Genomic DNA, 17,058 nt, shown 5'->3' with positions numbered 1-17,058 from the left:
TTCTTTGTAAAGTACATTATTACATCATTCAGATATATTATCATGAAGATATTCAGATATATTTAAAGTATTTTATTAATAAAAGACTGAAATACTGCAGAGATATTAGTCAGATCAAAAGACATCACTAGATATTTAAACAATCTCAGTGTAGTTCTAAAGACAGTCTTTTATTCATTCTCAGACTGTATTCACAGTTATGTATATACATTGATTACATTCAGTTATGTAAATATGACAGCTCTTATAAAATAATTAATCACATTCTCAATCAGAGATAGAGAATTACAGCTCTTTATTATCTTAGAGTTCAGGTTGTAGTAGTCTATACATAATCTGAGATCTTCATTCTTCTTCTTCACAAATATCACAGAGACTCTCACAGAGGTCTGTGAAGATTAAATAAAGTCATTCTTCAGATTCTTCTTCACATAGGCCTGCAAGGCCTCTGTCTTATAATGAGAGAGCTTATAGATTGATTCTTAGAAGAGTTTCTACTCTTCTATCAAATCTATTATCAGATTCTTCTCACAGTGAGAAGAAAGCTCAGCTGTCTTTACTGAGCTGAATATCTCTGTGAGATCTCAGTATTTCTCTGATATCTGAAGCTCAGTTTCTATAACTGTGAGATTCTCAGATACTTATAAAGTTATTATATAGATGAGCTTATCTTCTCTAACTAACTCTGCAGTATTAACTGATTCTATCTCTGTAAGTAAGTCTGTTAAGACTGATCAGAAGTATAAATCTGACTCATGAACAGCTATATACAGATTGTGTCTTTAAAGTTATATAAGTCTTAAGTAGATATTATCTGTGATGTCTGTGATGATCACAGTTTCTGCAAATCTTCTTCAGATTTCAGAGAGATCTTGCAATTCAAAGATGACTCTTACAAGTTTCTCAGCTCTCAGATCTGAGTTCTCACACTCTGCTTATTATAAGAGCAGATTTTCTGTTTTTATCATTCAGCTCATTCACTTTATGAGCTTTAGAGACACTACAGTGACCTGAGATTCTGAGTTCATCAATACTTCTTATACTTATAAGACAGCAGTATCACAGTGCAGTCTCTTCTTATAAGTAAGTATTTTCATTAAGAGAGTAACAGATTCAGGTGTTAGCTTTAAGACTCTTAAGAAGGCTGTTACTAACTCTGTCTGTAACTTCTCAAATTTCTATTTTAATTTATCTGAACAGTTTGTGTGAAGATGTTCTGATTTAGAATAGATAAAGCAGAGTCTCTTTTTCTTAATCTTTCTGTTATATACTCTGTTTATAAGAGCTTATGAAGCTCTCTCTCTCTACTCAGTAGTCAGATACAAATCTCTCTGTGTCTTATCATCTTTCTCTGATAAATCTGTTCTCTGTTATTCTGACTCTTATGAGACTGATCAGTGATCTGTTCTTCATAAGTCTATAACTCTCACAGTGATCTGTAAGTAATAAATAAGAGTCATCAGTTTCTTCAAAGTTAAGAATTTAAAGTCTTACTCAATGAGCTTATTCTGTATATCTTTATTCAGCTTCTTTATAAATATTATTATTCAGATCTTGTTTCAGAGCTCTGTTTTCACAGATCTTAATTTATATCATAATTTTATAAAATACTGTGAGTAGTTTTCATCAGATTTCTTATCTCTTTTTCTAATATTGATGATTACAGTTCAGATGTTCTCTGTTCAGCTCACAGAGTTTCTTAACTTATTCTTTAGATAGGTCTTAAGAACAGATCAGTGAGATCTCTTATAATCATTCTCTAGATAATTCAGTCAGTTCTTAACTTCAGTGTAATAAAGATCTGTCATTATATAGATAACAGCTTCTTCATCTTTTATATCACACAGCTGAGCTTGTGAGTCAATTTCAAATACAAACTTATAAAAGCTTTTATAAATTGTGATTTAATAAGTGATCTTAAGTAATTACAGCTTAAGAAAGTTTCTTTTCAGTTCACAGATATCTCTGAAGATCATGTCTACAGACTCAGTTTAAGAGTATTTACAGACAGTAAGTATTTCTTATAGAAAAATAGCTTAATCTTACAGAAGATGCTCAAGAATGTTCTTTACTAAGATTGATTTATTCATGAGTTCAGAGAATTTCTCTGTCACAGATGTAGAGAATAATATTTCATGAGTAATTGATAAGTTCTCTGAGACTTCTTTTACAGAGATTATTCATGATTTGAGTGACTGCTTCTGAGTGCCTGCAGTCAGGTTTACAGAGATTGAACTATACAAGTGTCTAGTTCTTTCAGTTATAACAGACAGTTACTGACTGACTGAGCTTGAAATATAAGAATAAGTACTCACAGGTGATTATTTGAGTATTTGCAGCTTGATGTGATATGTACTGTTAACTACTAGAAGTATTCACAGTAGAAAGATAAAATGTAGAAATTAAATATATAATAGTATTTAAGCTGAGTTATGAATAGTATTCATGAACTTCAGTCTATATAGTTGTGTGTAGTCAAGAGCCGCTAGCTCTATTGATTACATGAGAGATAGAAATAGAGGTAAAGAATTCGCAAGAAGCGGGATTTCTTACAAAGATCAGAATCAAACTTTATAGTTATTATATTGTCTAAAAGCATTACTTCTAATCATGATTTGTATTCATTACATTGATTTCAAATCACATTATTTCAAATATTAAAGATCTCAGATTCACTTTTTAAATAAAAATCTAGTTTTAGATAAAGAATATATTTGAGTTCTTAGTTATATTTTCATTCTGATCTCATTATTGAGAATAATACTAAAGAAGATTATAAAATTACTTCTCACTTTTATAATATTATAACATAGTGCTCATTTGTTGAAAATTTAATAGAGAGTATTATTAAATATTATTACTTTTCTAAATATAGATTATAATTCATATAATTTTAATTGTAAAAAAAATATAAAATATAAAAAAAAAAAAAAACAAAATAAAAACAAGAAAAAATCAGAATGAAAAAAAAAAGAGAAAGAAAAAAAAAATAAAAGAAAAAGAAAAAAATAAAAAATAAAAATAAAAAAAATCAAGATTACAGAACTGCAGTACTTTTAAAATACTTATTTCTCAGAGTCTTTATAATATTTATTATTAATTATATATCTCTTACAGTGAGAATAACACAGCTGTAATAAGTTATTATCTTAATATTATCTAATAAATAATCAGTATATATCTGTATAAATATGAATATTTAGAAAATATACACTTAAAAAGTGTGATTAGAGTGAACTCTGCTACTACTTGAATAACATTAAGAATAGAATACTGAAATTAATAATTTCTCTTATTAATTTCATGAATAAGATAGATAAAGATAATCTTGAAGAATATAAGATTCTCTGACTTCTGATAAAAACAGATCTCACAGAGAGACTCTGTTTTCATAATATTAAAGACTGAGTATTATTAAAAAGTGTTACTTTCATACAATGTATATATACTTACTGCAATGATTCATTCTCTGTATATATAACTGAGAGTTACAGCTAGACTGACCGTGTGACCGTGTCTGAAACCAGGACCAGATTTTTTGATAGTCTCATTATCAATTCGACTGATCTCATTACACAGTTTTAACATTAGATAGTAGTTTCATACTGTTTCAGTGAGACTTACTGTCTACTCTTATCACATTTTTCAAATAAGATCATGATTTTCACTTCTTAATTTAAATTATTTTTAATGCTTTAAATGACTTTAAATCTTATTTGAGTATTATCAAAAAGCGTTACTTTTTAAAAAATTAAAAATAGTCTAAAAAAAACCTTAAAATGTCTAAAAATAGTAACTTTATGTCAAGAATGAGACTAAATGAGATCATATGACATCACTTTCTCATTTTTTTCAAGTCATGGTTCCATTTTAAGATCTGATATATAGTCACTTTATCTGTTTTTTTGATAGCCAGTCCCAGCGGGATTCACGCCAAGAAATGTATGGGACCAGACCAAATGGGATCAAATGTGAAATTCATGGTCTCAGCGGCCAGTCTAGCTGTTGGTTATGTGCTTGATATTATCGCCGAGGTATCTTTTTGTATTTTTCTGCCGGGGATGGGCCAGATTAGGAAGGGCGGTACGAGGGTGGGACTTGGCGTTGGTGTTTTGAAACATCAAAGATGAACAGGGTTTTCACGGAGGTTGCTCCTCAGATATCTCCACAACTACAGATTGAGGATCTTCCAAAATCGAGAAGATTGGTGCATATGGCTAGGTCTCTTCACCTTACAATTTGTATGGCACTTTGGCCCGGGGTTGTGGTGTGGTAGGGGAGAATGGGGGATAATCCCACACAGGAGTTTCAAACGACGTCTGGTTCACGTTTGGCAGGATAACTCCACCACCACACGGGGTATGCGGTCGGCGATGGGGTCAAAATGCTCGTATGATCGAGGGCTTTTCGATGGATCTATCGGCGGGTTCTTATTCGAAAAATCGAGCGAGTTCGTGGTGGAGCGGTTTTGAGAGATGTATATCTCTGCAGTATTGAAACAGAACTTACATACATTGATTACAACTGAAAATCAGGTAAAACTACATACTTGTAAAACTGAATTTAACTGCTATCTTCAAGATAATCTGATGAATTTACATATCAAATCAATTCTAGAGTTATGAAAAATTGTTGAGAGTATATATTCAACTGTTGCACTGATGATATATGATATTCTAACAATTTCACTGACAGAGATAAGAATGAAGTGAAAGTTCAACTCAAGTCAAGATATTTATCACTATTATTGAGAATAATTACAAGAAGAAACAATCAAGAAACTCATAATTGTAAAATATGAAATTATCAGACAGTTTAATATCTCTGATCACAGTATATCAGAGAAGTGTAGTTTTCATAAGAAAGTGAAGAATAAACTTGTATAAGAATATATTTATTATTATTATTATTATTCTTTCATTATACTTCTATGCAAGCGGAGCTTATGATGAGTTCTTGCATGATGTTAAATACAGGCTAAGTGTTGATTATACAGGAGAAAATACAGGTGTTGAGACTATATCAAGATAACAAGAACATTGGAAATACAAAGAAGTGACAATTAAATACATGTGATAATCACTTCTCAGCTCAGGAACATAGAGTAATTTTATTGAAGTGATTTGTACACCTCTGTATTTATTAAAAACCTGAGGTGCTTGAGTTCCGGATTTAATGTATTCCCTGCGGGTTTCGAACTCACACGCCCTGGTTTCCCACATCAAGGCACTACTAAGTGGCCGTATTAACCATTCAGCCACCGGGGCATAAGAATGTATTTAGTTGTTTCATGAGTATTATCAATAATCATTATCAAATTCTGATTATATAAGCAATCACTGAATGAACTGAATGAGACTGATTTTAATCTTCAGTCTCAGTCTCATTCTGATTTTGAAAGAATGATCATCTTTCAAAGTTTATTCTGAGAAATTACTTTCATTTCACTGTTCTTGAATTAAATCTAATCATTTTTCATGCCATTTCTCTCATAAATGATTCATTTTCAGATTTTTTTGAGACTTGATCCTGGTGAGACTCATGCCAAGAAATGTATGAGATCAGATCAAATGAAATCAACTATGAAATTCATGATCCCAGCGGCCAGTTTAATTACAACTGATAATACTGTAAATAACTACACTATAATGAAGAGTAGACTGACCGTGTAACCGTGTCTGAGACTAGAATCAAACTTTACAGTTATTACATTGTCTAAAAGCATTACTTCTGATCATAATTTGTGTTTATTACATTGATTTCAAATGATGTTATTTCAAATATTAAAGATTTTAGATTCACTTTTGAAATAAAAATCTAGTTCTGAATAAAGAATATGTTTGAATTGTTAGTCATATTTTCATTCTGATTTCATTATTGAGAATGATATTAAATGAGATTATGAAATCACTTCTTACTTACATAATATTATAACATAGTACTCATTTATTGAAAATTCAACAGAGAATGTTATTAAATATTATTACTTTTCTAAACACAGATCATAATTTATATAAGTTTAATTATAAAAAAAATATAAAATATAAAAAAAAAACAAAAAACAAAAAATAAAATAAAAACAAGAAAAAATCAGAATAAATAAAAAAAAAAAAGAAGAAAGAAAAAAAAAAAGTAAAGAAAAAGAAAAAAATAAAAAATAAAAATAAAAAAAATAAAGATCACAGAGCTGTAGTATTTTTAAAATACTCACTTCTCAGAGTCTTTATAATATTTATTATTAACTGTATATCTCTCACAGTGAGAGTAACACAGCTGTGATAAGTCATTGTCTTAATATTATCTAATAAATAATCAGTATATATCTGTATAAATGTGAATATTTAGAAAACATAAACTTAAAAAGTGTAGTCAGAGTGAACTCTACTACCACTTGAATAGTATTAAGAGTAGAATGCTGAAATTAATGATTCTTCTCATTAATTTCACAGATAAGACAGATGAAGATAATTTTGAGAAATATAAGATTCTCTGACTTCTGATAAAAATGAATCTCACAGAGAGACTCTATTTTCATGATATCAGAGACTGAGTGTTATTAAAAAGCATTACTTTCATACAATGTATATACTCTTACTGCAATGATTCACTCTCTGTGCATGTGACTGAGAGTTACAGCTTTTTCACACTGTACAGCTCTCTCTGAGATGCTGATACTGATTTGCAACTCATGCAGTCTCTCAGTTCAGTATGTACTGTGTGTATACAGCTCCGTGTGCTGAGACTGTGTTAATCATTATGATCTGATATGATACTCACTTTTCACAGGTCATGTTTTATTTGAGAGAAGAGAAGGAAAAGACACAACTGTGATTTTATTAGAAGAAGATGAATAATTAGTAATATTAAATATAATTTGATTCTTCTGTATTTAAAATTTAATTAGTCTATACTCTTCAATTTGAGAGTTTCTAAGAGTGTTTTAATAGTTTTCATACCAGCTTGAACTTAGTGATGAGTTGAAGAAGAAGAGAAAAGAGAGAAGAAAGAAATGAGAATAACTTATCTTTATAATATGAAAATAAAGAATCACTGCAATCATTCTCTCTAGTAATAAAGATCTGTTTTCTGCATATATTTCTGATATAGATTATATAATAACTGCATACAAAGAATATCAACACTGTATATATTGAATGAAGATAATATTACTATGCAACACTGTAGCTGTTTCTGTATATCTCTGAAAGCTGTTAATATTTTCTTTGTCTCTTTATATTTGATAAGTCAGTAATATATTTCAATACACTCTTTCTTTCATCATCATCATCATTATTATCATTATTATTATTATTATTATTAACATCATTACTATCATTATCATCATTATCATCATTATTATCATTACTATTATTATCATTGTCATATCATTTCTAGCCATCTCTTCTGCCTTTACCTCTCTTCAACACTCACTGAAATAAATTATGTTATTTCTCTTCAAATATTCTGCAGTTCTGCAGATTATCAAGGCATGTGAGCACTGTCACAGATTGAAGAGAGAGAAGAAGAAGATATTTATACATGAAGAGACAGATTATAAGACATATTATAATGCCTTGAAGAGACTTTATAAGAAAGTAGAATGATAATAATTTTAAGTAATACTTCTGATAGATTTAGACTGAACTAAGTATAGAAATAATGCAGATGACACTGCCTGTGAGAGATTAAAGAAGAAGACAGTGAAGTGTCTTATACAGTAATAATGAGATCAGAAGAAGTTCTCAGAATGATTTAAGTTCAAGATAAAGAGAGAGAGAGAGAAGAAGAGTATTACTATAAATAAGCAGCAGTAGAAGAAGATTGAGAGAGTATTAAAGTAAGAGATAAAGAAGTTAAAACTGATAAGTTTTTTATTTATTGAGAGATAATGATTTTTAATAACACTTCTGTTCTCTAATTAATTAGCAGAAGTTGACAGAGAAGAAGAGAATTAAGGTCTTATTCAGATCTTGAATACACTTCATGATTCAGAATATTGAGAAGACAGCTCTGCTCTCTGAGCATGTCAATCTACTTACTACTGAGATGAAACCTGAGGCAGCAGACCAGGAAATGTGGGATTTTGAGATGCAGATTGATCTGGCTGAGAGAGAGCAGTGAGAACTCTTCTCTGAGAAGGCAGCAGAGAAAGATTTTGAGATAATTATTATCTCAGATGAGAAGAAGAAGAAGAAGAAGAATGAGAAGTGAATTGTGAAGAATGATAAAAAGAATAAGAAAGATAAGAAGTAGATTTTTTTCTTGTTATATTAGTTAGTTATAAGTTTAAGTTCATAATTATTAATAATGAAAATTGATTTTGAGTTTTCAAAAATTATTGTACAAGTTGTAATCAAGTTAGGAATGATATATATATATATATATATTTAACTATCATGATTCACAAATCACTATAATGTATAAGTATCAACATTTTTTCAACATTGATATTCATAATATTAATATATTTTTAATAATATTATCTGATAATACAATTTGATAATACTCTCTTTCACAATATTAATATATTTCAAGAAATATGACAGAGATTAATCAAGATTGTTTATTTACTTTTATACATTAATGATATTCAATCTGAGTTAGTACTAAAATTATAACTAAGCTAAGAAACAAGATTATTTTCTCTTATATTAATTCTTCTTACACACATCAGTGATTAGTTATTGAAAATAAATTATTATCTTTCTTAAATTATTATCATGTCTTCTGAATTCACTTCTCTCACTTCTTTTACTTCTATTAAAGATTTATAAACTCTTCAAGAAATCACTGTAAATTACAAAGTCTATATTATTTACAATTCAATACAGAATGCTCTTTTTCAATTATAATAAATAATCACTTCATTCTTCATATCTGATTCCAGGTCATGAAATTTATAAAAAACTCAATACAAATATTGAGATGAACTATGAAATAATTATCAACAGATTGTATTACAGATTACTGAAGAGTTATTTCTCTGCTACAATCACTGCAACTTCATTCAGAAACATTCATTATAAACTGATTATATCTCTGAAGAAATTTTCTGACATCTGAAGTCATCAGAATACAGATAATAAAAGAAAAATAATCAGAAAATTACTACTGAGCTGATAAGTTACTCTATTAGATAATGATTTTTGATAACACTAACTTTCTAATTTGAAGGAAATTATGTGAAAATGATCATATATCAGTACTCTGATTTCACAACTCTCATCTGATAACTTGCATGAATAATTACTTCATATGTGTATATCTCTGAATCTTTCTCTTCAATCAATTGAAAACCCCGAATTTCAAACACTTCTTCAAATACTTAATTCAAATCTTCATATTTCACATTGATTCTGCCTTCAGTTCAACCTTGACATATACTACAAAGTCAATATACAATATCTAAAATCAGAGTTGAAGAATTATTGAAGAGTGTCTCTTACAGTGAATGTATAAACTAGTACAAATAATCTTACATTTATAAGAGTTTCATATTATTACATTGATGAGAACTGAACATATTAAGAGACATTAATTGAATTTGAATCATTGATCAGTAGTCATACTGAGAATTATATAACAGAGATATTAATAACTGTGATTCAAAATGACTATTGAGATATTAGTCTCAGTCTTCTTATAATTACAACTGATAATGCTGTGAATAACTACACTATGATGAAGAGCTTGAAGTAAAAATTAACTTTGCATTTCTGAAATAATAAACAAGATCATATTCTCTGCATTGCTCATGTGATTCAACTTGTGATGCAAACTCTGATAAAGAATCTTAATATTGAGATAAAGAATAATGAGATGACTGATTCTTGAGATGAGAATAAGATGAAAGTGATTACTTAAGTAACTTTTACATTCACTTTACAAAAGATAATGTTTTTTAACAACACTTTTTAATATTACTTTTTAATAACACTTTTTGATAATACTACTATTAATTTTGAATAGATTGACTAATAATTTAAATATTACAGATTTGAAACATTGTTAATATAATTTATACCTTCTCTAAATATCAATAACAATTTCATAATATTTAATAAATAAATAAATCAGTCATATCACTGAATATGATACAGAATGTTAGAATATAGTGAAGTTCAATATATAAGATGACTATTCAGACTCTTCAATTGTATCAGATGATTAATCATTGAGTGTAATACTCTGATTAAGAAAAGATTTAAATATTGAAACTTTCTAATATAAAGTGAACTCAGTTGAAATATGTGATTGATTTACTGTTTCAGTTTTATAAGATAACAAAGACAGTCTTAATCACTTATATATTATTACTGTAGTCAGTCTGATGAGTGTATAACAGTTTATTTACTTATCTTGAGAAGTAGTTGAATCACTTAAAAAGAAATTCAGTCTGAGATAATACTATAGTACAGGCTATTATTAGTATTATTATTATTCTTCAATTATAGATGTATGCAGTCAGAGACTATGACATCTACCTGAGAACTTTAGTTCTCAGGGTTTTTTCTATGTCTGTAAAGTTAACTAATATACATTCATCAATTTCAGATATGCAAAATCAGAAAATTCCAGCCCAGAATACAAAAACTGTTTACAAATTGCAGTGTTTTAACATCTTTTGATACTTTGAAACCATTTGACAATATCATGACAAAAGAAAAGAGAAAAAGAACACAGTCTCAAAGATAGACACATTAAATAAATAGATAGAAAGAAATTGAAAGAAAAAGATAAAGAAAAAGATAAAGTAAAGAGAGACTATAACAAAACAAATTATTAAAAGAGAGTGTATAGCTGTTTTAACAGACTATATCTGATTAATTTCCTCCTCTTCATACTCAGATAATTCTGAATTTAGTCATTTTCTTGTAGCTGCTTGAGTTTCTGATAGAAAGTCTATTAAGTATTTAATTCCTGTCTCAGTTGAAAATAAGAATCTCATATTTAATTGATTTAGATTATACTTCTCTTTCAATCTGGCTCTGAGATCATTGTATAATGCACAGTGCATTACAATATACTCAGAATTCTCATTTGTATTGCAGAATGAGCATTCTATTGAGTTAAATCTATCATCAAATCTTTGTATATAAGATTTGAAATAGCCATGTTCTAGTTTCAGCTGTATTATAGATGAGAATATTTTCTTTTTACATTTAATTGAACAAGATTTCCACTTGGGTTTTGTTTTAAATCTTGAATAATGTATACTCTTCTTTTGTTTCTGCCAGCTTTCATTTCACTTGTCTAAACAAGATTCTTTTATTTTTCTCTTTATAAAAGATCAGGACATAATTTTTTGAATAGATCTGCTTAATTCTGCATTCTTTTTTACAGCTGAATCAGCCAATTCATTACCATGAATATTCATGTGAGCAGGAACCCAGTGCAGATGAATTATCAGCTTTAATGTTCTTCTCTTTTGAATTTTCAAAACAGAGTTTAAGATCAGTTCAAGATTCATTTGATCATTATGAATCTGACTATTTCTAAGTCTTTTTAAAGCAGCTTGACTATCAGAGAATATTCATGCCTCTTTCAAACAATTTCCTCTTTTATGAGATTTTATTTCAATGAGTTTGAAAGCTTTCACTATTGCAAATAGTTCAGCATCAAAGACTTCACATTCAGAGCCTAGATTCCAGAAATCTGAGATAAAATTAATATTATCTTCAGTATAAGCAATGCCTGCACCTAATCTATTCAAGTTCTCATTTTTTAAGCCATCTGAATAAACCAGAATAGAGTCTTTTATATTAATTGTAGAAATTCTCTTCAAATGCTGTTCATATTCTTTCTCTTTTGATAGTTCACTTATTTATAAGTCTATAAGAGATTCAAGCTTTTCTCTCCAGAGAGATAACTTCTCATGATCAAGTTTTTCCACATTTAAAGAAGAAAATTGATTTTTAATCAGAGAGCATAGTCTGTACAGTTGAGAAGGCATTTTCTTTGAAGAATTATTTTCATTTCAATCAAGAAATCTATTCCAATTCAGTTCATTTCCAGAGTTAATTGATGGAAATGAAGAAGAGACTCTTTCTCTGATTATATGATTTGAGCTCATCTTTACAACTCTCAGAGCATAGTTCATACCAGCCTTTTCAAATCTAATAGCAGAAGAAGGACTTGAAGCTTCAATTTCCATTGCTTTAATAGAAGATGATTTGAATGCTTTCAGAATTCTTCTCAAGGCTCTGTTTTGCAGACTTTGAAAGAGTTCAGTGAAATTCCCTTGATTATTCCATCAAACTTGAACTTCATAATCAGCTACTGATGTAATACAGGCTATATATAACTGTCTCATAGCCTGGAAGAATAGACCTCTCTCTGTATTTGATAGTCTGATTATGTTGTTCACTAGTCTTTCTGCCTTGACAGTTCTTTGTTGAATGTGATATTTAAAATTCAACTTGGAGTTTAATCATACTCCTAATCATTTGACATTTACACTGGGTTTAATCTCTCTATTTAAAAGAGTTAGAGATAGTTCTTTCTCATTGAGTCTAGGAAAGAAATGAATTAACTCAGTTTTATTCATATCAAATTGAATTTGATTGATATCTGCTCTAACAAAGATTTCCTTTACAGCTTCTTCAATTACTTTCAAATTCTCTTTGATAGTTTTTAAGCTGTAGACTAGACCAATATCATCCACATAACTCAGAGATTGCACTATTCTCATATTTCTATTTTTGAATAGATATGCAGTGTATATTGCAAATAAAATGAGTGAGATTGAAGATCCCTGTGATACTTCTATTTTTATCTCAGACTTGTCTTGTTTCATTTCATCAAAGAAGAGTTGTATAATTCTTTTAGATATAAAACAGTTAACTCATTTTATTAGAGAAAGTGGCAGTTTTAATATCTTCAATATCTGAATTAACTTTGACTTTGAAACATGATCAAATGCTTTCTTTATATCAATAAAAACTGCAGTTGAGACCAGACTCTCATGCTTTGCTATTTGAATATCATGAATAACTGAGAGAACAGTGTCAATTGCAGAACACTGTTTTCTATCTCTCATTTGTTCACTGAATAAAAGAGAATCATCTATAGAGCTTATAAAAGATAGTTGAGTAGCTATTATCTTTTCTAAAACCTTTTCTAAACAGTTCAATAGAGATATTACTCTATATGACTTAGGAATTGAAGTTTTTCTATTAGGTTTTACAAGAATCACTTCAGTGACTTCTCTCCAGCATTCAGAATGATATTTATTTTTCAAGAGATTGAAAAAGAGCTCAAAATATTCATTCTTTAAGTAGGAATATGTATTTTGAATAATCAAGTGATTAATTAAATCAGAATCTGCAGCAGTTTTAACAGAACTTGAGAAGATAGCTGACTCTAATTCTTCTTGTGTAAGATCAGATCATTCCCAGTCATTTTTATTAATGTAGTTGAGAAGTGATATATTCTCTTTCTCTGAATCTGAATCTGAATCTGGTGAGTTCTGAAAGAGAATTCTCATGAAAGCTTGACATTTTTCCTCAAAAGAGTTTGCTGTATATGATTTATTCTGAAACTCATATTCTAAGGCTGGAAGTTTTGCTACACTTCTTGTTTTAGTATAGTTAAAAGCTTTAAAAATTTCCTTTCCTTGTGCTTCTTCAAGAAATTTATTCCAGCAGTCTGTTTTAGCTCTTTTGATATCTGAAAAATATTCATTTCTGACAGCTTTGAACTCTTCATCAGATATTACATCATTTTTTCAATCTCTTCTAGCAGAAGCTAATTCTTTTCTTTTAGATGAGATATTCTCATTTCATCAAGGTTATGAATACTCAGAAGATTTTCTTTTTGAAATATTATCTCTAACACTTGTTAGAATAATAGATGTAATAAGCTTCACTCTATTCTTAAGCATTTCATTTGAGATATCTTGACCAGAATTTCAATATAGCTCATTCTGTCTTTCAGATTTTAGCAGTTTTATGCTTTCTTCAACTGCTTTTCAATCAGCTTTTTCAAAGTTATACTGATTAGAGAGAAGAGGATTTTCACTCATTTGTTTTTCACTCAGTTCAATATCAAATTGAATAATCTCATGACCTGATCCTGATGTCTCATTTGAATTAATAAATCAGTTTACAAGTCTTCTTTCCATTAGATTTTGTGACATGAAGATTAGATCTATAATAGACTTCTGTTTCATGCCTTTTCTAAAGAATGTTTGTTGATCAGACTTATTAACCAAATCTATTGAATACTCAAAGGTTTATTCAACCAGATTATCAGCTCTCACTGCTCTCTTGTATTCTGAATTTCATCAGAGATGATGTGCATTGAAATCTCCTGCAATTATAGAGTTTCTTGATGAAGTTATGTTCAGAAGTCCTTTATCAATTGTCCAGATATTGTTATTTTTCTTCAATGACTTTTCATTATAGATATTTATGAGCTGTATAGTATCAAACTCATTTTCTTTATCTATAATATCACTCACCAGAATATCAGGGTCAGACATGATATCAAATCTTAGATTAAATTGATATTTTGATCTCTTTCTTTCATAGATCACTACTCTTGACTTTATCTTAGACTTTTGAGGTAAAAAGCAGTAGTAGCTTGAATGAGAAATAACATATTTTTGCTCAGCATCAAAATTCGGCTTCTGAAGCAGTATAAAATCAACTTTTTATTCAAATGCAATTTGAAGACAAGAATAAATATAATTTGAGTTTCTATTCACATTATTTTGAATAAATGTAATTTTTGAAGAGTTTTTAAACTTTTTTTGTTGTTTTTGTTGTATATTCATACTAAAAGAGAGTAGAGTAGAATCTAATCACTATCATCAGATAGTAGATTATAACTGTTCTGAAAAGTAGAAATCTCAACTGCTTGCATTATATCTAGTTTATTATCAGAGTCATTTCTCAATTCTCTAATCTTAACAGAAGTTTGAGGATTCAAGTTCTGTTTACATTTAGCTGAAGAGTTGAAGTTTGAAGACTTAGATAGTTGAGAGTTTCTTCTTTTTGAGCTTGCAGTTGTGAGTTTACTGGCTTGACTCTTCTCTTCAGTTCTAGATTGACTTTGAGCTTTATCTTTTCTCCAGTTCTTTTGAGTTCTAGGAGTAAATATACATTCTTTTGTGCTAGATGCATGTTTTTCTTTGTAATTAGAGCACTTAAGCAGAGTATGTTGACAAATTTCACCTCTTTTTGAGCATGTTTCACATTTATGCTCACTAGTTTTGTGATCTCTGGCACAGAATGCACATTTTGAGTCTCTAAAACATGAGATTGCAAAGTGTTCATATCTTTGACAGTTTGAACACTGTGTTTGAGCTTTGAGGTTCATCCTTGAGTCTTTGTATTCATGAACTCTCATTTTCAAACCTGCTACTCTTACTTCAGAGATCTTTGACTGTTCAAGTGTTTTTGTATATACTAGAACAGAGGCATTTCTCCTGCTTTGTCTGAACTCAATTGAATTTAGTCATACAGGCTCCTTTCTCAGTTGAATAGAGTTGTATTCTTTCAATTCATTTTTGAGAAGTAGCATTCCTTCTTCACAGTCAAAAATTTCAACTGGAATATCATGAAGAATGAATTTGTCTCACTTTTCATCTCTTTCAGATAGAATTGTTGTGTTTAACAAAGATTCTACTGCTGACTTTCAGAGATTCTCATTCTGAATAAGGAATTCAGCACTGAATTCAGGCATTGTAGTCAGAATGATGGAGTTTTCAAAGAATGATAATTCAATTGAAGCTATAACTGGTTTTTGAACTTCAATATCAGTCATCAACTGAGAAAAGAACTGCTGGTTAATTTCATTTCTGATTCTGAAAATGAGATTTGAGTTTAGCTTGTTTCTTTGCAGAATGTCCTGGTTTGAGACTTTGAGAATAAGTCTTCTATTTCTGGAGATTTGAAAGTTTTTCTCTTTTTGCATTTTCTTTTTCACTTTTCTATGAATAGAGGCATGAGCAGTATTCTTCTCAGTTTTCTCAGGATTTTGAGCAGGTTTTGAGACAGCAGGTTTAGAGACAGCAGGTTTAGAGGCAGCAGATTCAGCTGCTTGAGCATATGTTTTCTTCTGATTCAAAGAAGGAGAAGAAGAAGAAGTAGAAAAGAAAAAAGAGCAAACTGAAGAGTCAGTGATTGTATTAGAAATTTTCAAAGTTTTTTGAACTGTGTTTGAAATTCCAAGTTTGAACTTGATCACTTTCTGTAGTTGTCTAGCCTGAGCATGAAGAATTAACAGAACTTCTTCATTTATCTCACTCAGACACTGCTTTCCAAGAATTTTACTTGCTTTTTCAAGTTCCTGTATTTCAAGAACTTGTTGTTTCTCTATCTCTTCTTTCTTTCTTCTCTTCAGAATTTCAATCTCAGGAATAGCATTTGAGAAAGCATCTTTTTCCACATCAACTGAGTGTACTTTTGAACTCATTGTTCTTACTCAATGAAAAGTTGGTCAGACTAATTCAATTGAGAGTACAGGCTATTATTACTGTAAGAAATAAACTGATATATTACTACATTAAAACTGAACAATCTTTTGCAGAGTACTATACTATAGCAGCTCTACTAGATCCCTTTCATTGAGTTAATATCTACACTTCTCAAGATTGAACAGAGAAGAAACAAGACTTGTATGTTAAATTAGTCTGAGACTACTACAATGTCAACTATCAGAGATTTGAATGAGCAGATGTTTGAGATATGAAGACAGTGAAATACAATTTTCTAGTAAGTAATGATCTTTGATAATACTTCATATCTCATAGAACTATAATACTAACTTTGAAACAGACCTTGTATACATTAATTGCAACTGAAAATCAGATAAAACTACATACTTATAAAACTGAATTTGACTGCTATCTTCAAGATGATTCAATGAATTTACATGTTAAATCAATTCTAGAGTTATGAAAAATTGTTGAGAGTACATATTCAACTGTTACACTGATGATGTATGATATTCTGATAATTTCATTGACAGAGATGAGAATAAAGTGAAAGTTCAACTCAAGTCAAGATATTTATTACTATCACTGAGAACAATTACAAGAAGAAACAATCAAGA

The 17,058-nt window shown here is 29.3% G+C and overlaps 2 protein-coding genes across 2 annotated transcripts; one reads left to right on the top strand and one right to left on the bottom strand.

The window, feature by feature from the left end:
* Nucleotides 1-3,959: 3,959 nt before the first annotated feature.
* On the top strand, nt 3,960-4,650 carry BDCG_17293 (uncharacterized protein; the record flags this gene model as incomplete). The annotated part of the gene is made up of 2 exons (XM_045426435.1): nt 3,960-4,083; nt 4,135-4,650. The coding sequence occupies 2 exons, from the start codon at nt 3,960-3,962 to the stop codon at nt 4,470-4,472; spliced, it is 462 nt and encodes a 153-aa protein (XP_045281651.1). The 3' UTR covers nt 4,473-4,650.
* A 10,989-nt stretch (nt 4,651-15,639) lies between these two features.
* Nucleotides 15,640-16,419, bottom strand: BDCG_17292 (uncharacterized protein; the record flags this gene model as incomplete). Its single annotated transcript, XM_045426434.1, has 2 exons — nt 15,640-16,062; nt 16,192-16,419. 2 exons carry the CDS (start codon nt 16,417-16,419, stop codon nt 15,640-15,642), a joined length of 651 nt encoding a protein of 216 aa, XP_045281650.1.
* Between the last annotated feature and the right edge of the window lie 639 nt (nt 16,420-17,058).

The sequence above is a fragment of the Blastomyces dermatitidis genome (assembly GCF_000003525.1).
Source record: "Blastomyces dermatitidis ER-3 genomic scaffold supercont1.6, whole genome shotgun sequence".
Taxonomy (NCBI): Eukaryota; Fungi; Ascomycota; class Eurotiomycetes; order Onygenales; family Ajellomycetaceae; genus Blastomyces; species Blastomyces dermatitidis.
Note: the sequence above shows the minus strand (reverse complement) of the source record. Positions and strands in the feature narration are given on the sequence as shown.